Genomic DNA, 27,333 nt, shown 5'->3' on the forward strand with positions numbered 1-27,333 from the left:
ATCTATATCTATATCTATATCTATATCTATATCTATATCTATATATATCTATATCTATATCTATATCTATATCTATATCTATATCTATATCTATATCTATATCTATATCTATATCTATATCTATATCTATATCTATATCTATATCTATATCTATATCTATATCTATATCTATATCTATATCTATATCTATATCTATCTCTATATCTATATCTATATCTATATCTATATCTATATCTATATATATATCTATCTCTAACAATAGCTCATATCATATGACTGAAAAAGTAAGGGTATTACAATAGTCGCCATGCTGCTGCTAGTCGTTTCGCTTTAGTTACGCTTCAATTTATGCATATTGCATAATATTTTATTCTCCCCAGATTAGCATATTTATTGATTATTCGCTATTTGACAGCTGTGGAAGTTGATTTTATGATCAACTAGATCTAGAATTGCATTCAGCTAAAAGTCGAGGAAGAAAAAAAAAAAAAATAAACATGCAACATAAAAAACTGCAGTTAAAAATTGTGTTGGGAATGTGAATTTTGTTCGGCATTTGTCTTCGGACTTGTTGCTGCTCGTTTCTCTCTCTCTCTCTCTCTCTCTCTCTCTCTCTGAGCTGCGATGTTGTTGAGTGTTGTTGCTGGGTTGTTGTTCGGTCAGATTTCGTCGCGTTTAGCGTTAAGTGACATCAACACAAATTCCTTGACATGTGGCGGCATTCAAATTTCAAGCCGCATGCAGCGCTTCGATTCGAAATCATTGCACAGCTGAAAGCTGAAAATTCGGAATTCCTGGGAACAATCGCAGCGCTGCTCTGTTTGCCCACTATAATTCCGAATAATCGCTATTGCTATTGACATAGCGTACATACATTGCGAATATCACGCATTCGCCACATGTGCCCATGCATAATGCATTCACACTCGATTGCATTGCGCTTGCCCACGAATTGGCCAAACATTCATTTCATTTACGCCAGCAACGCCAACGTCAACGACAGCGAAAGTTAGTGAGCCGGCGGACAGGTTGAGGCAAGTTTTCATCCCAATGCCCAATGCTAGCTAACAGTAGAGCATCCACAAAACAAAACAAAACAAAGCAAAGCAAAGCAAAGCAATACAAAACAGAACCGAACCGAGCCGTCAACTTGATTAAGACGATTAGCACAAAAACGCTCATTACCAGAGCACGAGCTGGCACCGTCCCCTCAGCTACCGGCGAGATGAAAGAGCCTAAGCCGGCTCTGGAATGCTAAACAGTTAGCTGGTCAAAAACGTCGCTGACCCAGCACCATTGACGTATGTGTGTGTGTTTCTGTGTGTGAGTGTGTGTGTGTCATATACTTTAAGATCGCATTTCAAAACAATCTGAACACTCGAAGACGCCTCAAACGACAAACAAAATTAGCTTCAATCTGGGAAATTAAATACATATAATAATAAACAATTTGTTTATAATTGTTTTAACACGTCCCTTAGCATTGACTGCGTTGCCACTCTTTGCTGTGCTTTGTATTTGTATATTGGAGGGGTAAAAATATAAATATCGTAAATGTAGTAGTAGTATCTTATTAAACATGGTCAGACAAGTTTAGCTTTGTCGGCATATCTGTGAGATATTTTTTAGGGCATTCTGTATGTAAAAATACATTTTAACAAATTCTGCATAACGTAGAGAATTATATTCGAATATCGTATATATAGCTAGAGTCTTTCCAAATCTGTTATATTGACATTTGGATTTATACTCGTTTAGTTTGTTGCATTACTTAAGATCTGAACATCTCTTCAAATCTCATCTTATCTATCGATATTTCCAACAAAACAACGAATATCGTAAATTTGGAGTCTCTTATTATGCATGATTGCGAACTATTGACGACTTTACTGAGATCTTCTTAGATCGTATCTTATTTATAGCTTAATTTATAATTTGAATATCGTAACATTTGAATATCGTAAATTGTAAGACTTTTATTAAATTGAGTCCACCAGATCAGATATACAGACAAGTGGATATATGCTGGTTTAGCTAGATTAATATTAATGCACTGAGAGAATGTTTTAGTTATCTTCTTACGTATGCAAAGCGAATATCGTAAATTGGAAACCCTTTTAGTAAGGCCAGGCGAATTTATTCATGTTCAGCTCTGGCAGCATATAAAATATATTTTTAGTGGATCTCTTATCAACTACTGCATTTTCAATATTTGATTTTTTCGGGATCTCTGAATATCGTACATTGACAGTCTCTTATCAAGTAGGGTAGGGCTCTTATCTGCAAATGGATATGCTTGATTGAAACCCTGACAGCATGGTCGCTATATTTGCAGTGCTTTGCCTCTGTCTATGTCAAATGTAAAACGATTATCGTAAATTTAAAGTCCCCTATTAGGTTTGGTCCATCATATCAGATATGCTGACTGACAGTCAAATTTGGGCATTCAATTAAACTCTGACAGCAATTCATACCGTTGAATGCATTTCAACAAACATCATATCAGATGAACGAGCTAACAGATTGCCTGACATGTTTGTGCATATGACTTCAGCTCTGCCAGCTGATTAATGCTTGGGCTAAACACCATGACGGCAGTGACGATATAATTATAATAAGCTGCTACTCCTGCTGCGGTTGTTGCTGTTGTTGCTGCTGCTGCAGTTGTTGCTGCTACTCCTGCTACTCCTGCTGCGGCTGCAGTTGCTGCTGCTTCTGCTGCTGCGGCTGCTGTTGTTGCTGTTGTTGCTATTGCTGCAGTTGCTGCTGCTGCTTCTGCTGCTACTCCTGCTACTGCTGCAGTTGCTACTGCTGCTTCTGCTGCTACTCCTGCTTCTCCTGCTGCTACTCCTGCTGCGGCTGCAGTTGCTTCTGCTGCTGCTGTCAAGCGTCAAGAATGGTGGCAAATGCGCTCTAACTGTTGTTATCATAATTATTGTGATTATCATCGGCTTCATAGCTGATAATCATCTCGATTTGAATATGTTTCGTATGTCAATATATTGGATGCTGGCCCAGCCACAATCTCTCTGCTCGCTGTCAAGCTCAACTATTCCTCAATTTTACTCTGTCACTCAGTCTCCCTCTCTCCTGCTCTCCCGCTCTCCCGCTCCCTCTCTGGCAGCTGGTGCGCGTGTGTGCGTGCCTGTGGTCTGTGGCTGTGCGTCTCACTTTGGGCGGAAGCGCAGCGGCAATGATGTTATTAATGTACATTATAGCCCCTGATTATCATTGCTATGCTTATTATGCTGATTATGTTACACTGATATGCTCTACCCGCACCACACGCCCCCTTGCCTTGCCGCACTCCTTGCACACACGCACTCACACTCAGTCGCTCCCCTATTTATGGCTCGCATTGTTTACTATATCGTTTCTCAGCGGAATTTACGGTTTGCAAAAATGAGAGAACAAGAAAAATAGAGAACGTGATTTTGTCATTTAAACTGAAATTTTACAAATTGAGCGCAATTTCAAAGTACGCGATATTAGAGCTACTCGGAGCCGTTATTCAAGTTATCTTTTGAACATGCATTCATGTGGCCATTCATGATATACTCATTCACAAAGTGCAATTGAGTATGTTAGCTTTGTGCAATGGATTTGAAATTTTGAATACATATTCGTGGGAGGAAGTCTCCGATATGCTCACAAGAGCAACGATAAATCTTGTGATATTATATTCGATTCCTCAAGAGCTCTGTTATTTAAAGTGGTAGAGACTGCATTTACTTGGATTGAGAACGTCAAGTCAAATTTTGGCTTGAGTTAGTGAAAAAATATGTTACTTTAGACTCGTAACATCCTCTGGGGGCGTGGCAAACTCTGTCTTTTACAGTTTTGTAGTAAAAAAATTTAACGAATAAATTACTGCTGGCCTTCTATATTTATTTTTTCAAAATGTTTTGGGGCGTGGAAAATCGGAACCTCGGAGCTGAAGATTTAAAATGGATTAGTTAAGCTACTATAAACTACCATAAACCAAGTATCAACTCCTTCTCGACTGTGAATGAGTATAATGCAGTCGGCAACGCCGAACTGCAGCATTCATACTTCAATCAAATATTACCGGCAATTCTATTTTTAAATAGTTCCAAAGTTTTTATAGTCCGATTTTTATGACGTCCCCGATGAGTGAGTGGGTCTGGGTAGGGATGCATAGTATTTGCGTCCAACAGTAATTCTATTTAAAAATAAAATAATGTTTCGAAATAATTGATTTGAATTTGAAAGTCGTCTGCTCTTAGTCATAAGCATATCGTATGTTATATGTTCTCGTATTACCCAGATCTAAAGTATTTCAAGCTCTCGTAACACAGATCTTCTAGCCTATAGCCATTATATGTATATTTTCCGATAGTATACCGAGACGATTGAATAACGGGGCCACTTTGAGGCAATTCTATCGAATGCTGTAGCCGTGGGCCGTTGCCAGAGCAATAGAAACAACAATAGCTGTGGGCGAGGGGGTAGAGGCGTGGCGTGGAACGCAACGAGCACTGAGCAGACCAGCTGTCGACGTTGATGCTGACGCCGACGTCGACGTCGACGCCAACGTAGACGTCGTGCGAAATTTATCACCCAAAAGATTCGTGAACTCAACGGGGGCCGTAAGGTCGACAACTTGGCGTGGCTAACGGCTACCTGCTAGCGCTGCTACCTGTCGCCCGTCACGCCCCCACGCCGCCCCGCTTGCACCACCACCTGTCCGTACGGCCATGCTCACTCCCATGCCCCCAGCCTGCGAGCTTTGGCTGTCGGATTGTTTGATTAATGTCTCGACGCAGGCCATGTGCATTCTCTCTAATCTCTCGATGTGAAATTTTTGCTAATGCTTGTGTGTGTGTGTGTGTATGTGTATGTGTATTTGCAGCCATGTGGCGGCGATGAGGCAGACAGCAGCTGGGAGCATGCCGTGCCACTTGTTGCATGCCGTTTCCATGCAGCCAGCGCAACGGCAACAGCAACGAACTCGCATCAAATATCCTGCATATTACTCATACGCCGTATGTCGCCTGGATGCCATCGTAACATGTTGCAACAGCAGCAGCAGCAGCTGCCACCGCTTGCGGCCACGACGCGCTGACTAATTGAACGATCTATATTACAACAGCAGCCGCCGCAACAACATCAACTACAACAATTTATTGAAATAGCATCATCAACAACAACAACAACAACAACAACTAGAACTACAACTACAACTACAACTACAACAACAACGACGACAAGAACAACAATCGAGCGAACAAACTTGCCCGCACAACAGCTCAAAATGTCTGAGGTAAGTTTGGCAATAAATTTCACTCTTAGTTGCGAGCTAAATCTTTGGCGCCCGCCAACAAAGACGTGAGATTCATTCACACAAAATTTACGTTTCACACTTTTAAGCAAACATAAAAAATAATAAAAATACATTTAGACATGTGCGAACATTGTAATACTAAAGGGTTTAGCAAGAGAGAGAAGTGGAATGAAATGTGATACAAATCATAGATGTTGCTCAACTCTATCGATCTTAAAATATTTATATGAGAGTATTTGCTGTAAATATTAAAAATACATCAATTTAACGATCAAATATTTTCGTTTATATATACATATATACATATATATATATATACAAACAAAATTCATTAGTCTTTAGATTTTCTGAAAATATTATATGTCTTGAACTTATTTTGCTTCTATTTATCCATCTATTTATCATCTTTGTTCTATGCAAACAAAAACTTGTTAATACTATTTCATTCGAAAGTTATATAAAATGCAAGTAAAACGAGTTTGAAGCAAAATTCACTTCAAGAATTGCGAATTGCATTTTAAAATTAAATAAATAAATTTCGAAAACAATTTTTGATTTTTATTTGTATTAGCTTAGTTCTTATTATTTCAGTTTGAGCTTAGACGTTAATTAGTTTTCTCATTATGCAAACGGAGATAAAGTAGTCCGTTAAGACTATATATATATAATAATATATATGTACATATATGATATATGTGTATTGAAATTGTTCAGATTATATATATAATGGTATATATACATAAAATAATATATTTATATTCAAATTGTTGATCTATGGCTTTAGCAATATGTGTAAATAGAGACCTATTCAAGAGATGCATTAAATTTGTAAAAAGCTTTAACTAAATTGATAGAGATTCCCAGCTCACATCGCTAATCAACGATCATCTTTCATTTAAAATTACTTTGATGCAAAATGCTTTGGAGTAGAAAATTGGCGGAAACTTTAGCCAACTGCGAGAAATTCTAGAAAAAAAAAAACTCCGTTGTAAATATGTATGTGCGGAAACAAATATTTAAAGCTAGTTCAGTTTGAGCAGAATGCTTGCAGATAAAGACCAGAAACAGCAACAACAAGGGGAACAAGGGGAACAAGAACAATATTGTGAATGTGTCTTACTCTGGTCCCGCATAAACATTTGAATTTTGGGTCAGTGACGTCGTCGTCGTCATCGTCGTCGTCTCATATCTCATGTTTATGTATGGGATATACACTCACGCACTCTTTTTTTTTACGAATGAGAGACAGAGAGAAAGAGAAGGGAGGGAAAAAGGGATTTGAGCTGGAGTGCGGACAGGGACCACGGGCACCTTTTGCTTTGGCAGCGAACAGCTGTTGGCAAACTCGTGCTACAAATATTGACCTAATTTGCACCTGTTTACAAATTCATTTGGCTCGCCGTGTGGCCCACATCGCATATCCCCGCATCCTGTGGGGCAGGACTTTGCGTTTTTGGCGCATGATTTATGCAGCAAAACGCGAACTCTGCGCGCCATACACTAACCAACCAACCACCCATCACCCCTCCGCACCACCGACCACCGACCATCGCCCATTACCCATTGCGAGCACTAGTTTTAAGTGGGTCAAACCGTGTCCATGCTCATGTCCCAGCCAGGGTGACCCACTCGACCAGCGGCTATTCACAGGATATTTGCGGTACCTCCGAGCTAGCGGGCTTGCCATGCCCGCCAATGGCTTGCTGCGGCGCCTCAATGGGTCAGTTATGCACACATTGTTGGCATTCCCTTGTTAAACAAATTTACATTTTCATGCAACAGCGGAGCAGTCAGGCTCCAGCTACAACTACAACTACAGCTCCAGCTCCAGCTCCAAAGAGTGGTGAGCGTTCTTTAGAACAATCACAATGCTTTCAATTACGGTTTGCCAAAGCATTACACAGCACGATGGACTCCAGCAGCTTCATCATATATGTATGTATGTATGTATGTATGTATGTATGTATGCATGTATACATGTATATGATGCTACTCACATATTCACGTATTCTAAGAGCCCACAACAGGCACAACAACTGAAACTGGAATTTGCCAAGCGGCTGCGATGGGTGTTTAGAGCATATTATCAAATATATGTGAGAATCCTTTTCAGTGAAACGGAGCAAAAGCCAGAGCTAAGTTTCCCACAAAGCGGCCAGTCCGAGTCGAAAAGTCAGGCAAACAAATTGAAATAACAATGGAAGAATTTCATTTGGAAATTTTATTTGATTAAAGTTGATACCTGATATCTGATGTATAAGCATAATTATCTGTATATGTATTTATTATTTGTTGGGCTTTCATAAAACAATTTGAGAAGCTGTTCAGAAATGCTAGAAATATTTTTAGGATTTTATGTTTTTCCATTTACTCTTAAAAACTACAATTTGCAGGGCCTAAATTGCCCCGTGAGCCACGTGAGCCAATTTTAACCTCATTTAGTTTGTGCCAGAACAGCTTAGGTCTAGACTAAATCTAGGTTAAATGCTTCTTGCAGGCTGAAAATAAAGGCGTTACTAAATAGAGCTCGCACAAGGAAAATTTGCCTCGCATAACTATTATGTGACGCTAAAGCAAGAAGAAAAACAATTGAGATTGTTGCAGGACTGCTTAACATTCGTTTACTTTTGGACAAATTTTTAAATATTTTTCTTTTGGCATATCTAAAATTTGTTTTTTAATTAATAGAGAAGCTCAAAAGTAAACTTGTAGTAAAATTTCTAGCTCTAAAGAATATATAGCTAGACCGCTTTATCATGCCCTCAATAGGTGTGGATTTATCAACATATATATTTATCAAATATACATATTTTTCTAAACTTCGAGTCTCTAACACTAATACTTAGAGACTTGAAGCTAAGAATATATACTATTATTTAGTATTTTTATATACCACAGATAATATTGTGCACTTTGCCACGCCTCTAGTGGATATATCGGAAAGAAATCTTAACACTTTAAAGGACGAATATACCAACAAGGGTTTAATTTCATATAAACGGACATCAGTAGGTAGAATGCAGAGAAATGCAATATAGTTTTGCCACTTCATGAATGTGTATAAACAAATATCATAGCTAAACCTATATAATTCATAGCTGGCATTAGAATACCCTCTAAAGTAGAAGCACTTTTCTGAAAAGCGAAAATGAAAACGAAAGCTTTAATCAGGCATTGCTTACACAAGAGCAAGAGCTCAACAGTAACAGTAGCTGCTGCCGGCTGGCTCCTCGAGCTCAGCCATTCAGGCACTCAGCTATTCAGCTATTTGTACATATGGAAACAGATGTACACACACGAGTCGAGCGTTGAAACGGAATGGGAAAAGCGAATAAAATGTGTAGATAGATTGTAAAATTGGCAATGGAACGTCAAATAGTTGATAAGCGAGCCAAAGGGATAACCATATTGAGTTAACTGATTTTCCACTTCAATCTCTGGAGTCCACATAAAATGCCAAAAAGCAGAGCACAATAGAATCGACAATGATTTTCAATCTCATTGAAAATGTGCGGAACGGGTATGATGGGCTTGTGAAAATGTAGACAACAGGCAGAGAATGATGGGGAAGATGGTATTATAAGGAACTAAATCGATCGAAAGATACAGCACTGTCCGCTATATCTATCTGTCTGTCAGCGATCTAGCATATTCTGTGGCTAGTTTACTGGAATATGAAATATGTTCTTATATACAATATGTATATATGTATATGCAATATACATATATTATATACATATATGTATTCCAGTATATCATTTGAAATATTTTAATTTTAAAGTATTATTTGAAGAACAATAGTTTGTAAATGTTTTGAAGGTTCTCCCAATGGATATACATATGGTGAATACTTTTCCTCATTCTGCCCATATATATAGTTATATATTTATACATACATACATGTATAAATTGATATAAGTAACTTATAGATTACAGTTTTTTGCAGTGTTTAGGGTATATGCTAGTCGTACAATCGCTCGAGCATACTTACTTGTCCCCACAATTTGTGGGGGCATTGACGTGAGCTATTGGTTGGTTCTCAAATCATGTATATACTATATATATCGAATTGGTTTATCCAATTGAATATCAGTTCTTGTCCTGCCAGACACTCAATGCATACACAACCACATATTCATTATATATTATACATATAGAAATATCTAGTTGTGCTGTATATAAAATCTGTTAAATGACATTTGTTTTTAAGCTAAAGTCGCTTAGTATTTGGATATATTTTAAGTACTTTCCTCTATTTTCTAATGGATGAATAGAATGATTTGTAATTTCAAATATAATATATTATTATATTATTATATATAGATACTACTATAGTATATATATTACGATGAAGGACAGATAACTCTAGCGTAGTATAATTATGGAAGGGTGTCTATAAGGAGTGTTGACAATAATGAATAAAGATAGTTATAGCGACTTTTCTGTTTGAAAGTGACAACTGATAACTTGGAGGTATAGCGATTGTTAATATGTCATTAGTGTGGCCAATTAAATCTTAATCGAGTTGTTAAACACTTTTCATCAGTTATGCTCAAACGGTCATCAATTTGCATATATCGAATGCCTGAAAGCTTATTAAATCTTTCGTGTCTGGCGCTCGATTTGGCGCATTAGGATAAAGCGAACGATTATGTTAATGATTATTATGATGAAGATTTTGATGTTTATGTTGCTCTTCTTCTTGTTATTGCTGTTGCTCAGGATTTGCGGTAATTAGGCCACTAATTTAGCCCGCAGACTAACGCCTTAGCCACTTGGGCGTCGCTGCGCCGCCGGCTCGTCAATTCGTTTGATTGTTTCTGTTTCCTGTGCATTGATTTCCATGATTGATGTGTTTTTAATGATGGCGACAGGCGGCAGGTGCTTAAAAGCTGGTAAAGCAGCCATTTCAATCATTAGCGATACGCCACTAGCTACCTACGTTATTCACCTCTCTTTCTTACGCACACACACACACACACACTCCCGCTCCCGCTCCCTCTCTCTCTCTCTGTCTCCTTTGTAGTGCAACTGACATGGAAAGTGAACGAATCGGCAGCTCGACGCGTCTCGATTGCAATAAACTAGATAAAAACACAAATAAAGACCAAGTTGAAATGTTCGAATAAGAAATAGAAATAAAGATAAAACAAAATAAACCAATGGCATATCTAACGCTTGCCAAAGTCGGAAATGCGCCAGAAGATAAATGGTTTATACTAATTGATTGCTTTTGAGCGAGCCAAACTGAAAGATGTCCTTGGAATATATCATCTAGACATATGTGTACAAAGCAAATAACATAATGCATGTATGACAGGATATGAATAGGGAACAATATATTTAACGATCTTGAAGTCTTTGTCCCCATGTCCTTCGATTGTGAAGAGCTTAAAATATTTGAAAAGAAATCAAGAAATCTATCAGAAAACCCCTATGAAAGATCGACGCTATAGTAAGATTTGGGGCTTCTAAGAAGCATGCCGATTACTTTAAAAAAGGCTAGGCAAAACAAGATATTTACTCAGTCGAGTCTCGATAATTTGTATGCCGTTAAATCAAAAATCGCGATAAATCGAAAAATATTTTATTCCTTTGGACAAAATTCGCCCTCGATATTTCTCGATAATTTGAATTTCTGTGTAAATCGAAAAAAAAAATCGGATCGCCTTGCCATTTCGAATTATCGGAAATCGACTGTTAATCTTATTCAAAATAAATCCCATTATATAAATATATATATAATAATCATTAAAAAATATTTTCCTGTTCAGCTCTCCTTCTTTATCTCCCTTATCGCAGTCTCTTCCTTTCTGGAAATGTCCAAATTTGAAAGGCGTGCCAAAGCGCGTACACATCAAATAGCATTCGATAGTTAGATGAAATCGGAAATCGTAATCGGCGTAAACTCAACATTCGTGATACTTTATGAGCAGACCTCATTTATAATCGCTCACACCCAGTCCAAACAACCCCTCGTCCACCAAAATTATATAGTAGCCCATAAAAGATGGGCTATACTCTCTAGTGGTAGCCGGCCGCCGATTGTGCTAGGTCGTTGTCGTAGCAGGAGCTGGAATAGCTGCCACTGCTTCAGTCAATGCCTGTTAACTGGCACAGCACTAAAGTTGCGACAAGCAAACAAAAGGGCAACAGCCAAACAAACGAATGACAGCAACAATGACAACAACAACAGCATCTGAATAGTGCTGGGCATGGGAATGCCGTTTGGCAGTTGGTGTTTACGTGTCGCCTGCAAGTATGCTATGAAAAATATTGTAATCATAAACTATGCCACGCAACAAAAAGCAGCAACTGAGTGTCTCCGCGGAGCACAGCAATTGACTGCATAAAGAAGGGGCTCACAGGGTCTGGGGGGGCGGAGGTGAGGGGTTTAGGGTAGTGGGTTTTTGTTGAATTGGGTTTTTCGGCATGTCCTTGCGGTCAAGCCGGGCCCAATGGAGCTGTCGCTTTTGAAATGCCAGTGGTACAGATGCATCAGAGCTATAGCCAGTACCCAAGCACCCACCGCAACCACTGGACCCACATACAGCCAGAGCAAACAGAATAACATAAATCCATACACTATATGATATACGGATAATTGAAGTTCTTTTCTACGGCCATAGTTCTGGCAGCAGCCCAGCCCGTAGTAGCCGCAACAATCGCATAGAATGAATGACCACAATAGTTGGCATAGCACGAATGAACTAACAGACGGCAGCAGAGATTTGTCAGTGCAGCTTTTTGTGCAGCTCCTGAATGCCTTTGTTCCCCTGAGCACTTTGATGATGTTGTCTAGTTGTAACTGTCAGCTCAACACCTTCGGACGGCTGCGCTTGACTAATTGAATCATAACAATGAATTCAGTTTACGAATGATATCTGAGTGTATTAAGACACTGCACCCATTGAAGATGGTTCACTCAGGACACAATGGCTTCGTGAGTGTATATATGATAGGCAGAAGGAGGCGTGGCAGAGGCAGCGCAGTAATCTGCATAAACGTAGAATGGATATTAATTTAGTTCTTAGTAGGGTACAGGGTATCTCCTAGTCGGTGCTAGCATGTAGTAAAAGGTTTGGGTCACAATGTGTTGTTAAGATACCATACCATACCATATCGATATCATTAATTGAATCCTTATATGAATATCAGCTCCTCGCAGGGTACAGAGTATCTCCTAGTCGGTGCCAGCATGTAGCAAGAGGCTTGATTCATTACACGTATCAAATGTGCTGTTAAGATACCATAATAAAGCCATAGTTTGAATCCTCATATCAGCTCCTCGCAGGGTACAGGATATCTTCTAGTCGGTACCAGCATTTATTACGCTTATCAAATTTGTTAATATACCATAACAAAGTCTTATATTGACTCTTTATATCGATATACCTTGTGCAAAGTACAGAGTTATCTGTTAGTAGGGCACAGGGTATCTCTTAGTCGGTTCCAGTATTATTACAAGTATCAAATGTGTTGTCAAGATACGATAACAAAGCCATAGATCAAATCCTTTTACTGTTATCAAATCTTCGCAGAATACGGCATATCTCCTAGTAGAATACGGGTTATTTCCTAGTCGGTTACAGCTGTCAATCCTTATGAACAATAATACTTGTTTAATTAGTTAGTTTACCCAGACCACCTGATAAACGAATCACGTATTCTTCGTATTCTTCTTTTCAACATTCAAATTGAATTTTCAACATTTTTGAAATGCAATGATTACAATTGAAATGGCAATTATGAAGCTGAAGCTCGATAAAGCAAATGTCAAGGAGTTGAAATATTGCTTATACTGTGAATAGAATGAGATGACAGAGGGCGGAACGGGGCGTGGCAGGGGCCGGATATGGCTTGAGTTTGAGTGTTAAGCAATAGCTGTCAATTTGTCGTGTTGCAAGATGTCAAATAATATTCAAGTTGACTCGAGTTTGCATTTGTTATGCGAGCAGCTACTCCTGCTGCTCCTGCTGCTCCTGCTGCTCCTGCTGCCTGCTGCTACTCCTACCGTCTCTTCTTCTTCTAGTGCATCAGCATCCACTCATGAGAAATTCATGAGTTTGACGTTGGCATTGAACTGATGTAGAGCTCGGTGGGCGGCAATGGGCTGCTGCAATTAACTGACAAACATCGGCCGTAATAGGAGCAACGCAAATACCCCTCGCACCACCCCTCGAATGCCATTGAAGCCTACTCACGCAAAAAGTATTCAAGTATTCGCCGCTCGTCTAACTGCGAAAGCTGCCCTCAAAGTATGCAATGTTGAAATTTGCAAATTTTGTATTTCTACTGAAATATTTGTTGATTAGTTTCCTGCTAACTTTTGGCCAAATTAATGAAATACAATTTTTAAAGCTAAATTAACATAGAGGATGGAGCTTAGAGGAATCAAGATTTGAGGGGTGTTACAATTACAGGTAAAGTTGAGTTCTAGATAATTCTTAATGGATTTTCATCAAGTAGGTCTCGAGGGATTTGGATATATATAGATCCTCCTAGCTCGAGCAGAATTTTGAGCTGTACTTACGTAACCAGCTTAAATCGAGTCTTTCATGGAATTTTTTGAGCAGTTCTGAATTCAGTCTCTAATATTTGGATTTTACTCCATTTTCCTGGCTCTCACTTTTCGCTCATTAAAAGTTTGTGTATTTAATCGCATTTTTTATTTTCGAAAATCTTATTGAAACAAGGCTCTCATTAGCTAAGCCCAACTCTTTTTAATTTTGTTGTTTAACAATAACTAAAGCTTTAGATCAATTGTTTGATGTTTCCTCGATTAAGACAATCTAGAAACTCCTCCTCTGAAACGAAATAAGTTGAAATTTGAAAAGCAACAAAAGAACATATAGAAAATTGATCAATAAGATTTCATTTCATCTGTTTCAGCTAGGTCAGAAGCAAGACAGAAAATCAAATTGGGCTCTTCTATTTGCCAGCCTTTCAAGTACCAGCTGGATAACCTTCCAGAAGACTTGCGATTATGCTATCGATTCAGTTTATTAGCAAATTACTTGACAAGTGCATGACAGCAGGGTATGTTTAGGTCGAGCATATATATTTTTATATGTTTTCTGTGATTAAGTCGCTTCCTCGAATTATGCCAAAGATTCAGTCTTTACTCATTTCAAAAGCAACAGCAACAGGGTGTTTCCAGGTCGAACTTCTATTATTTATTTTGCTTTTGGATCTGCGTTCAGCAACACTTGGCAAATTTTATTATAACTTGTATTTTTTGCCCAGCTTCAGCTGCAAATTAACATAAAGCATTTATGGAAATGCCTAAGCTTTAGCGCTAAGTGCGCGTCTAACAGAGCATGTGTGCGTGTGTGCGTATGCGTGTGCGAGTGCACACATGCGTATGTGTGTAGTTTCATAGATTTACATACAATTTGCATATGTTTTGGAGTGTGTACGTGTGTGTGTGTGTGTATCGCGATGTCAAGCACTGAGCGAGTTTATCTGTGCGTATGCAAAAGTTTTCCAATTAAAAGTTTCGCAACGTCGCCACCGATTGCGCTGAGCCGTGCTGTCCTGATCCTGCCAGCGCCTCAGCCAGGCGGCCAGGCGACCAGGAGGCCGGCCGCATCGGGAGTGGGTAAATGTGTCAGTGAGTGAATGAGTGAGCAGGCCAAAGGGTAAACTCTGGCGGCAATCAGCGTTGCTGTTGCCGACAATTATGTTGCATAATGAGCTATAAACGTGTCGCCCGCCGCTCCTGAGAGCTGCTATGGACAAGGGGGGTGGGCGGTGCTGAGTCCTGGGTCCTGGGTCCTGGGGGCTGCTGGCTGCTTGAGAAATATGCACACGCCTAGCTGCAAATGGCGGCTTAAGTGATAAGCACACATGCCCCCGGCTGTGTCTGCTTGCTGTTGTTCTTGTAGCCGCTCAAGTGTGCAAAGAGAAAACACGCATACGCCAGGTAGGACGCATCTACTCCAATGTTTGTCTACAACTTCGGCGTTCGCTGTTGTTGTGCTCCTGGCAAATGGAGCGTTCAGCTTGAACGCGTCTCAGTCTGTGTGTATGTGTGTGTGTGAGCGTGTGAGTGTGTGTAATAGGGTATTCGAGCTGTGAGCAAACAATTGGCATAATCGCTGCATTGACAGGTTTGACAGATTGCTGTTTATTATAGCCACTCGTTGCCTTTGGCTATATGTACCAACTTGTCGCCAGTTCCTTCTCTTTTTTGCTTTCCTTTATAACTATATGCTATTTTTATAGCTATGGACCTTTGGCATGTGCCGGCCAGTTGACAGCTGCTAAGAAGTGTGAAAGGGCTTGAGTTACGTGTGCCGGTGAGAACAATACCCTAGACAAGACATTTATTTGTTGAACGGACAGAAAGTCGATAAATATCGATTGTCTCATTTAATAGTTGAGCAGGCGTCGAATGTTCCAAGAATCTGACACAATTGTTGTGTAGCTAAGGAGTCCATTCCTGTCTGGCACATAGATAAAGATCGGGAGAGAGAGAGAAAGAGAGAGAGAGAGAGAGGCAAAGAGAGGCAAAGAGAGAGAGAGACAGGGAGAGAGAGGCAGAGAGAGAGAGAGAGAGAGACAGAGACAGAGAGAGAGAGAGAGAGAGAGAGAGGCAGAGAGAGAGAGACAGAGAAAAAGAGAGAGAGACAGAGAAAAAGAGAGAGAGACAGAGAAGCAGAGAGAGAGACAAAGACAGAGAGACAGAGACAGAGAGAGAGATAGAGCTGCTACTCTGCTCCTCCTTAGACGTACATCATTTCATAGCCTCACCTGCAGCTGCCACTGACGACGTCTTCGTCTACTATTTTCGTTACATTAGGTCGTTTTCAATGTCTCGATGCAAACGAAGCTAGAGTCGTGTCAGCCGGTGTCTCAGCTCAGCTGCTAGTGTGGCCGACACTCAATTCCTTTCGGAGCGTCAGCTGCAGACCTCAGACTGCAGGCTGCAGGCGCAATGCTCAGATGCCAACGCCCACTTTGTACGCCCGGCTGCATTGTCACCTTGGCGTCATAGCCAATAGCCAATAGCCAATAGCCAACTGCCAACTGCCAGCAGCAGCAGCAGCAGCTGGAGCAGCAGCAGCAGCAGCAGCAGCAACAGCAGCAGCAGCAGCAGCAGCAGCAACAGCAGCAGCAGCAGCAGCAGCTGGAGCAACAGCAGCTTTTGGCCGTAAAGGCGCGATAAGGATCATTTATCTGCTTGTCATTTGCCAGATGCCAGATGCGTGCATAAAGAATGTGAAGCCGACAATTCATCTCAGCTGCCATTAACATTGAATTCCCATTCACAGTATATACACATACACATACACATACACATACACATACACATACACATACACATACACATACACATACACATACACATACACATACACATACACATACACATACACATACACATACACATACACATACACATACACATACACATACACATACACATACACATACACATACACATACACATACACATACACATACACATACACATACACATACACATACACATACACATACACATACACATACACATACACATAAACATACACATACACATACACATACACATACACATACACATACACATACACATATACAAGTGCATATGTAAGCAGAGACTTTGCACGGCTTATGTTTGATACAAGTTTAATGTGTTAAGTGGCATTTGGGTATCGTCTGCTGGCCATGAATAAAACCCAGAGAACAGACAGCCACAGAGCCACAGTGAACTCTCAATGGGTTGGCAAATGGAAGCAAAGCTTTCATTTTTCAAAGAAATCGACTCAAGCTTAGACTACATCGAAAAGCTAATTCAAGTTTCTCAATTAAAGAAAGTTTCGACAGAAATTAAATTTAATTTTTATTTCTATAATTTTATTCATGAATTTTTATTTAATAAATTCTGTATTGCATATTATTAAATTTTACTTGGGCATAAAGAGATAAATTTATTGTAATTTGATATATTTTATGTCTTATTTAATGTGAAATTTACAAATTGAATAATTCATATTTATTAGCTTCATTTATTATGACTTATTGCCTGATAAACTATAGGACAGTTAATTAATTAATTATATTTTCGGGCGTTTCGTTAGATAGAGAAGACGTTATACTAAGGGACGGCAAGACTAGATATGGAGTGTAAATATTACAAGTAAAGTTCAGTTCAAGGGAATATTTGCTAGATTTCAATTCTAGGCCAGGTCCAGTAGATCTTGAGCTGGTGATGTCAGAATCCGCTCATAGCTCTCATAGCATATTTAGGATTTATACTGGTACTTGGATATATTCTTAGACATCTTAAATGATCAAGCAGGATTATTTTAATTGAAATTTCAATATAACATATACTTATAAATATCCTGCATATTAGTATATCATATACCTAAATGGTATTTATCTACTGCCATGCAACCTAGTTATGCATAAACTAGCCGTCATTTTCCTATTCTTCCACTTTTTCTTCATCTGCTGTAGAGCTGTAGAAGTAGTCTATAAATAGCTATAATTGAATGGCATCATATTCGTGATATAATTGTATGAATGCGAGTCGAGGGCTCGCATCGCCAAAGTCTAATCAGAGCTGCAACAGTTGGTCCGATTCGCGTAGCATACCTTCAGGCGATGGGGAAACGGGAGCAGGGGGCAGCAGCAACTTGCAGGCAAATGGGGGATCGGAATTGATATTGAGAGTGGATTTGGTATTGAAACTGAATGCGTAATGCGTAACGCGTAGTGCGTAGTGCGTAATGTGTAATGCGTAATGCGTAATGTGTAATGCGATGGCCAATAACGTTGAATGAGTGAGAATACCAAAGTACCTGTTGTATAACCAGTGGCAATATTGTTGTGTATTCAGTGTGTCTGAGTGGGTGTATGTGTGTGTGTGTGCTGAAGAATGAGCAAACAAACATACGGAGGGTCGTACAGACAGACAGACAAACAAACTAATTTTCTATTGAATAACACAAAACCAAAAAAAAAAAAAAGAACATAAAGAAAACTGCGAATAAAAAGTTATGACCAAAGGGAATGGAGCAGGCACAAAGGAAGGCGGGTGTAGAGTTATATAAATATATATATACATACATATCTATATGTATCTTTATATGTATATGGATATGGCAGCAAAGCTAAATTGAGAATAATATTTGCTGAAAGTAACTAAAGCTGCTATCTGTTCCTGCTCCTGCTGCTACTCCTGCTGCTGCTGCTGCTGCTGCTGCTGCTGCTCCAGTTCCACACTTGGGAGCAATTTCAGTCTCATCATCAATATTCGGCTCCCACTCAGGATTGTTGCTAATTTAATTGAATTTATTTGCCATGTGGCCGCAATTTATGAAAAGCCTCACACAGCCGCAGTCAAATAAAATTTGGCTAAGCGAATAGCCTTGATGCAGTCCCAAATCAGTTGGCTGAGCCACTCAATCTTAGCCAATCTTGACAGGCTTAACAAAGTAAAGATTGGAATTAAGCTCGTAACTCATCATACTTTTCTTATTACCGATAAATATCGATAAGTTGATATGGGCGTTTAACACGTTTAACACGGGCGTTTAAAAGCGGGAGACTTAGATTTTTGATAAAACCAGGAATATCTGAGTTCACATTGTTCAGGGTAGCTCGTAGTCGGGCAATACTGAGGAGAGTGTTCTTACTTATTCTGGATTACATTTAACTATGATATATTCATCATATGGCATAATATTTTATAGCCCTCCTATAGATCAAGCTCTCCATTCTCAATTCCTTGGTTCACAGTGTTCAGGGCATTTCCTAGTCAGGCTGTACTGAGTAGAGTATTCTTACATATTCGATTATGATTGTTCCTTTTCTAGATTACATTTAACTAATATATATATATTCATCAATAATATATATAGAACTCCTATGAATCAAGCTCTCCATTCTCAATCGACTCACAGATCTAATTGGAGTCCATGAATGAAATGGGTAAATAAATTAGTCCATAACAGGCAAGAGGATCTTCCGTGAACCCATCCCTTAGTGTTTTCGTACACCCAACTGGCAGAAATACAGTTATATTCGTCTTCCATTTCAAAAGCTAGAACGACAAAGTATAAATTTAGCCACGCCATATATTCACTTAGGGCTTAATCCACCTAGAGTTGTGTAAGGCCCGAGCTCTGCTGTTTGTCTTAGCCCCTAATCTGTATAAATACAACAATTGTTGACAATTTAAACGTGCACGCTGACTATGTGACTCTGCTCCCTTCTCTGCCTCCTGCCGCTGCCACCACACGCAATCCTTCAGGCAGCCAGCTGGGCACTGGGTCGTTGCCTTGGCCCGCTGCTGCAGTGTCCGGCTGTTGGGCAATCAATTAAATGTGCGGCACGCAATTTCCTCCTTTATGCTGGCTCGCTGGCGCTGGAGCAGGAGCTGTAGCAGGAACTGGAGCTGGAGCAGGAGCTGGTGCTGAAGCAGGAGCTGGTGCTGGAGCTGTAGACTTGCTGGCAAGTGGGTCGCCTCATTTGAGCCGTAGACCGTTCGAGAATGTTCCGGAGACATGGGGCTAACACGTAACGCCAGCCAAGAGCCAACGTGACAAACTTTGCCAGCCAACAGCAGCAACAGCAACAGCAGCAACAGCAACAGCAGCAGCAGCAGCAACAATGGGAGCAATGGGCATAGCAGCGCACAACATTTAAGAAAATGTCTTCAAGCAAATTGTAAGGGTGGCTGGGGGATGGGGATGGGGGTGGGCCAACAGAATTTAATAGAATTTAAAGAGCTTTTAGCAGCGGCATGCATGGAGCGCGTCCACGCGCAGAGTCGCACGGCGGGCTGACGACATAAATCTGCCAAGCGGAGAGCAATGCTTATAAAATAATAATGACAACAACAACAGCAACAAAAGGGGAGGCCAGCAGGTAAATGCTGTTGCGATAAAATATATACAACAACAACAGCAACAACAAATAAACGAGATAAAGTCAAAGTGGTTTAAACGGTTTGCACCAGCTAAAAAATGTGTGTGAGCGAGAAAGAAACTGACAGAGAGAGAGTGGCGGAAGAGAGAGGGGGCGAGAGAGTGCTAGCGCAAGGTTATATGGACTGAAGCGAGCCGAGTTCTCAAAGACACTTGACAGGTTCGCTGACTTGGCCTGCCACCAAATTATTTCACATATGTACATATGCTGGCCCAGGCTAAACACAGCCAAGGCCCGACTGGAAGATGCCCTGTAATAAATATTTGGTACAGGCACAGGGATGGGCAAAAGTAATTACCCAATATTAATATGTTATATTTAGTGTTAAACTCCTGTTTAGATTGGGAAATTTTTATTATTGTCAGAGCAGATCGATGATACGGAAGCCTTTTATGGCTTTTTCATCACTTTTTCCAGAACATAGGGCGACAGGTGCTCGCTTTCTTGGCGGATATTATTACGAGACTAAGGGGCTTAGAGAGCTTGAATTTGAAAGAGTTTGTTGTCCGAGACATCTAAAAACTACATGAAATAAATTCGGAAAAGGATGAATAAAACGATCTAGCCAGCCAGAGCTCATTTCTGTTTGTTGGAGCAACCTGGAAAGGCTTTCTTCATTCAATATTACAAGATCTGGCAGAGTAAACCGATTCCTGTCGCAGAATTTATGTGTGAAAGATAAATATAGAGAAAGAAGAGAAGAGAAAGATAAATATAAGATAAAATATAATATATATTTATTTAATTGAAAAGATCCAAGAATTTGTAGACAGCTTTTTAGAATACTGTTATATTTCAACTATTCCCCATACGATCGATATCTACAATATAGCAATGGTTATCGACATGCCTATCGATTGTTTCATATATCATACATCACTTAAGAGACATGACTCACTTTTTTCACTCTCTTTTCAATGTGTACGGGGTATATAACAAAGCGTAGTGATTGCTTCAGGTGAAGAGGTTGACAACGGCACAGGTGTTCTGCTCTGATGTGCTCGCATCTGCCATGCCATGCCATGTCATGCCACACCACAAAAGCTGACAAATTGCAAAACATGCCAAACATTCGTTTGACAAGCTCCGTTAATTGTTCATTTGGCTGCAGCATTTGCATTATATATGTGCAACATGGCGACAGCTGTCGATAAGCTGAGACTGTTTCATAAATAACATTGAGCATGGTGACAAATTAATAAGCAGCCAGTGCTTAGAGATATGCGAGCATGTGTTTCCCTCTGGGCGAGTGTCAATCCCATTCATTAGTCAAGCCATGTCGAAGTGCTTAAGTAACACAAAAATGCTTTATGCTAAATGCTTGTTGAGGTGTTCGAAACACCGTCTAACGGTATATCAATAAGTACAGAAATATAATAATTATATAATAATAATAATATATACTTATATAGTAGAGCAATATATATTAAGATATATGTTTGATAGAACATTAGATGTGTATATGAGTATATGAGTTCTTTATCTTCCATAGAACTGTGTGCTAGATAATAATAATGCTCTCAGTGTGATAAGCACACGCCTCAAAAGTTCAAGGCAGGTGTAAAAGTTATTCGTCAGGCCGTAGATATGAGCATGTGTATATATGAATACATATATACATACATACATATCTATAAATTGAAATATATTTAGTAGTTGCCGTCTGAAACTCGAATTCGATTTATAATATTCCTTTGAGGTATATCTGGACTTATAGTTCTAATGAATTTTCCGATTGATATCTGATGAGTAAACTGGATTGAACGCTTGGCAATTAATATTTCAATTGTTAATGGCGATTCCTCGTAGCGTCCTATAGTCGCGCGTTACATTGGTATTAAAAAAAAAAATTTAAATAAAATTAAAAAAAAAAAAGTACATACTGTTAATAAATATTTAAAAAATAAAAAGGAAATACTGAATAAAAACATCGAGGTGCCAAAAAAAAAAAAAATTAAATACAAATAGAAAATCAAGATGTGCCACAGTCGACTAAACATAAGGAGAGTCTAATGCCTACCCAACCACGCCCATTTGGAGGCTATACTCTTTAAATCATGATCTCTGACTTTTGCTTATGTACATATGTACATATGTCTCTCTCATAAATTACTATCTAGTCGCATTGGGGCGTGGCACATGATCAACACTTTTACCTTCACAAATGCATAATACATATTTATACATAGATCTGAAGGTGTAATAAGATTTACCAGATGTCTAGGTAAACTCATTCAGTCACATATAAGTATAGAGCAAATCTCTATATCAATCGCAAACACTATTAAGCCAATGTCATTGGAGCATGAGTGAATTATCGCTCTCGACTCATGTGCGTTTGTGGGACAGAGAGCCAGCAACAGAGTGTGAGAGAGAGTGTGAGAGAGAGAGAGAAAGACTGAAAGAGAGATGCAATTTGATTGCCAGATCTCGTCGCAATCTGCTCACAGCCTCACAGCCGGAGCTGAGTTGGCAAACACAGCAGCCGATGCCGCCGATCTTATCGCTTATCTTTGAGGCAGTCAACAAACGCTTCACGTCCGTCACCTGTCAACTGTGTGTGTGTGTTTTTTTTGAGCATGGGCGCTGATAAGGTCGCCAAACGCCATCGCCATAAAGTCACACGCGAAACAGAAGCAGCAGACGTCAGGCGTCAGTCAAAAATCTGTTCCAGCTTCCAGCTAGCTGGCAGTGCGAAGCTGTGGCGTATACTTAACATGGCTAAAGTAAACTCACACACATACACACACACACTTCAGCTGAATATCGATGCAATGTCCTGCTAGGCTGTCCAGTTTAGTCCAATCGAGCTCTGCTGCAAGTTTGAAATCAATGTTAAGTGCAGTTTCAATTTGGCCGTCAATTTGCTAGACACTTTGATACACTGTCAGGCATTTGCATTTGGGAGCTATCAAAACCATTTGCCATTTGCCACTTGCCACTTGCCACTTTTCAGTTGCCTGCTGTCTGCTGCCTTCTGCCTCCTGCCATTTGGCCATGACCCAGAGCCAGAGCCATTAGGCACATAATAAATGCAATATTCGCTGTTTGCATTTGGGCAGCGCCTGGCCACGGCTCGCAAATGCACTTAGAACAATGACTTTGATGAATCTGCGATGCGGCTGGAATGTCTATCGAGTGATATCAAAGTGCGTTAACCATGAAGCCTCAGTGTTAACTCGACTAGACAACTTGCAGGCAGCCTGAAAAAAGGGCCAAGCGTGCCGCAGCCATACTGACTGCGTGATACTCGCTCACAGTGAAATAGATTTGCACTATCTGGAGCACGAACTGCAGCTAATATGCTCGTCTTGCTCGTGCGATCGCGCATCAAACTGTAATCACACGCAAAAGAACAGAAACAATGCTTCGGCCCTATCTGGCGGGCCGCGACATCGAAAAACATACGAAAAATGCGCAAAGCATAGACAGAGATAGCGAGAGGGAGAGAGAGAGAGAGAGAGAGTAGTAAGTGCATAGCATGTTAAAAATCAAAAATGGAACCCATCGCTCGTCTGCTGTCAGCATGCAAAACTACGTTGTTGATGATAAGTAGGCGACGCTGATATACCCTGTAATTACACTATACAGGTATTATGTAAATTTACCTCAAATTGCAATGCACTGGTATTGGTATTAGTAAAAATTTGTAGTGGGTCATCTTTAATGTGAATAGTTATATATTTTAAATAAAAATTGTAATAGGAAGATTTATAGCTGTCCAGCAATATTTAATGAAAATCGAAACAGCTTGATCTTACTTACTTTTTAATGGTGCTGTGAATATTTGTAAATGTGTATTATTGCGACAGCGCGCCCAAAGGGTTACTGGAGTGCCCCGTATGACTTTAGTAAACATTAAAAAATAAATTTATGAAAAAAAAAAAAAAACATTTTTAATTTTTATTGCTATATTCAAATTTTTAAGCTCTGCGACTATTTTGCTATTAACTTTGTTGAAATTTTATTGAATATAATTTATTTGCTAGGCTTAATTGATCATCGGCGTCTATCATTAGAAATGCGAATCTTACTCTTCCAACTATTTAACATAGTCTATGATACCTCATTCGGTGATTCTTATTTGACAGGGTATGCAAAGTCTACAACAATGCCATCGTGTGAACAGCAGAAAAGTGTGCCTACGTTTCCATGTGTTCATATGTATACGTATGTGTGAGTGTGTATGTCTCTGTTCGTGCATGTGTGTGTGTGTGTGTGTGTAAGTTTGTAATTTTTTGCCATCTCGACATGGTGCTTGCCTGTGGACTTAGTCTAGTGGAGCGTAAATTGCGGAAGTGCGCTTGACGTGAGCGGAAATGCCGTTACCTGTTACCAGTTGCCAGTTACCTGCTACCTGTTACCTGCTCACTGTGCATGGCCTATGCGCCCCTACGGGTATCTGGCAGTCGGGCACAGCGCCGCAGTCGTATTTCGTGAGTGCGTCAACCTCACGGGGCCCACTCCTTGCCGCCGAACTCATTAGCAGCTGTGGGTGCATTACCCATTGCATTGCATGCTGCATACTTTCGAGCGCCGCCCCAAGATGCATAAGAAGCTGAATTTCTAATCTCATTTATGAGAAGTTAGGCAAAGAAACGCCCAGCTGCATCGCACCAAGCAACCACCACCAATCACTAGAGCTTACTTCTGTTGCCACGGAATTTGCACTTACATTTGCGGAGCAAAGTTTCCAAAGCAAATTATCCATTGCGTGCATCATCATGAATGGTCTAATCAAGCAAGATAATTATTTCAAGCTAATGTTGCCATTTGAATTCAGTAAACTAAGAATTTACTGAGAACATTTCTATATATGCAGAAATCTAAAATAAACTTATACGAATCCCTTGTATTGTATTGAAATTAACCAACTATACATACACATACATATCTATTTATACATATACAACTGTTTTGAGTCGTTCCCCCGCTGCTTCCCTTCAATGAAGACTAGCTTTAGACGTCTTCGGTATTGGTAGAACCATTATTTACATATAAATCTCCTGCTAAACTTTGTTTTAATTTATTATATATTATTATTATTTAAATATATTAAATATTTATTGAAATATATTATATTTACTTATATGTATATATTTTTAAGGAGAAACAAGACTTATACCGTGCAGCTAACACAGGTAAAGTTCAAGGAAATATTTGATATATTTTATGTGAAGTCTCGATCTAGTAGATTTCGGGGATGGTGGCATCTGTTTTTTTTCCTAGTTCTATCAGATCTTTGGGTTACGCTACATAGACGGCTTGCCAAGTTATTTGAGTGAGAATCTAGATGCTCTAGGCAGAATTAGACTCGGTCTCACATTTGTAGCTCTTTAGGTCTATCTAGTTGAGTGATCCTTGTCAGCGAAAAAATCAGCACACTCAAGCCGAATCTCAACTTTCATTTCTATCTTTTAAACCTCATTTGTTCTTTTATCAATTTTAATCAAATCGAGTTTATCTTATTCCAATTTAGGGGAAATATTGTAACTACCCCAAAGGAATTATACTTAAAGACTACCTCTAATCTAACTACTCTAGCTCTCAACGCACGCAATATTTACATGCCAAATAGCGATTGATGGCTTAAAACGCAGATACAGAAACTCAGTACCGATTCTATGAATTATATATCTGTTTTGAAAAGTAATCTAAGTCTATCTGGCAGGTTTGTCTAGCTGACTGACTGAGTGTCTGTCGTTTATTCTGATTGCTCATTTCAATCGCTGACATCAATTTTATTATTGTTTATTACTTCACAGAGATAACCTTGATAATTGTATATAAATATATACCGGTTAGAGTCTATATGAAAACTATCAAAATATCCAATTATCTAAGCCTTTATATCTATGCGTTTGTCATTTCTCAAGGTTCGTTGTTTGGCTGCAAATTGCGGTCCTCTGATTGTCGTAGTGACTGTCATTGTCCTGGCATTGTGTCTGGGTCCATGACATTGGACACACACATACACACACACACACACACACACACATACATATACATAATTTGTCGGTAGCTGACTGCTCATTATCCTTGGCACTGTGCAGCAGTGCTTTAAAATTGATTTTCCGCTTTATATTCTTTCGGCTTATTATACTTATTTTTATAAGTGTGCATACATATATGCATTTATGTATGTGTGTGCCTGTGTGTGTGTGCTATAATTTGTGTGTGCTTTGTGTGTCAACGTCTGTGCCATGCCTTTGTTTTGTTTGTGTTTCTGCCTGCCCGTCTGCCCGCCTGCCTGCCCGACTGTTTATTGACTTGACTGTGGCCTGTGTTGTGCTTGCTAACGGCACAGGGCCAAGGGTTGGCCGGGCGGCTCTGTTGGGGCTGCACTGGTTAGGGCTGTGTTAACTGCCGTTCGCCGATGTCCTTTCGTTTGGCATGCAATCCAAGCGTTGGCAAAAACAGCAACGGCAACGGCAATGCCAACGTGCTAAACGTCCTCGCCACTGTTGCCACTGAGCGACAATTGTCGGATTTTTTAAATTTCATTTATTGTATACATACATATAGATGTATTTATGTGTGGGTGTGTGTGTGAATTACTTGTCTTTTGACTTGATTACATTTCATTTTATAATGCATTATTGTGCGCTCTCTCTTCTCTCTCTCTCTCTCTCTCTCTCTCTATCCTCCTCTTGCTCTGTCTTACCTCCTCCCCCGCTCTAGTCAAACCGTTCATAATGTGCCCTCTGCCTCTGCTGCTTCTTCGCAATTTTCCATATCTTTTGCCGTTGTTGTTGTTGTAAATTTCACATTTCTCATTTCGCTTGGCGCCTGCCACAATATTTTTATACCCTGAACCCATTGAAAATGGGAAATCAGGGTATAATGGTTTTGTGAAAAAGTATGTAACGGGCAGAAGGAGGCGTGGCAGACCCCATAAAGTATATATATTCTTGATCAGCGCGACGAGCTGAGTTGATATAGCCCTGTCCGTCTGTCCGTCCGTCCGTCCGTCCGTCCGTCCGTCCGTCCGTCCGTCCGTCCGTCCGTCCGTCCGTCCGTCCGTATGAGTGCGTCGATCTCAGAAGTTATAAGAGCTAGAGAGCTGAAATTTGGTATGCATACTC

General features: G+C 39.8%; 1 protein-coding gene across 1 annotated transcript in view; it reads left to right on the plus strand.

Annotated features, from left to right (window-relative positions):
- Positions 1-5,183: 5,183 nt before the first annotated feature.
- LOC6583931 (adenylate cyclase type 9) overlaps positions 5,184-27,333 on the plus strand; it is a 44,300-nt gene continuing 22,150 nt past the window's right edge. Inside the window, exon 1 of the mRNA XM_015161460.3 lies at positions 5,184-5,284. Within this exon, the coding sequence (XP_015016946.1) occupies positions 5,276-5,284 (9 nt within the window). The 5' untranslated portion in view covers positions 5,184-5,275. The remainder of the gene's footprint in view (positions 5,285-27,333) is intronic.

Source organism: Drosophila mojavensis, unplaced genomic scaffold (genome assembly GCF_018153725.1).
Source record: "Drosophila mojavensis isolate 15081-1352.22 unplaced genomic scaffold, ASM1815372v1 contig_136, whole genome shotgun sequence".
NCBI classification, from domain to species: Eukaryota; Metazoa; Arthropoda; class Insecta; order Diptera; family Drosophilidae; genus Drosophila; species Drosophila mojavensis.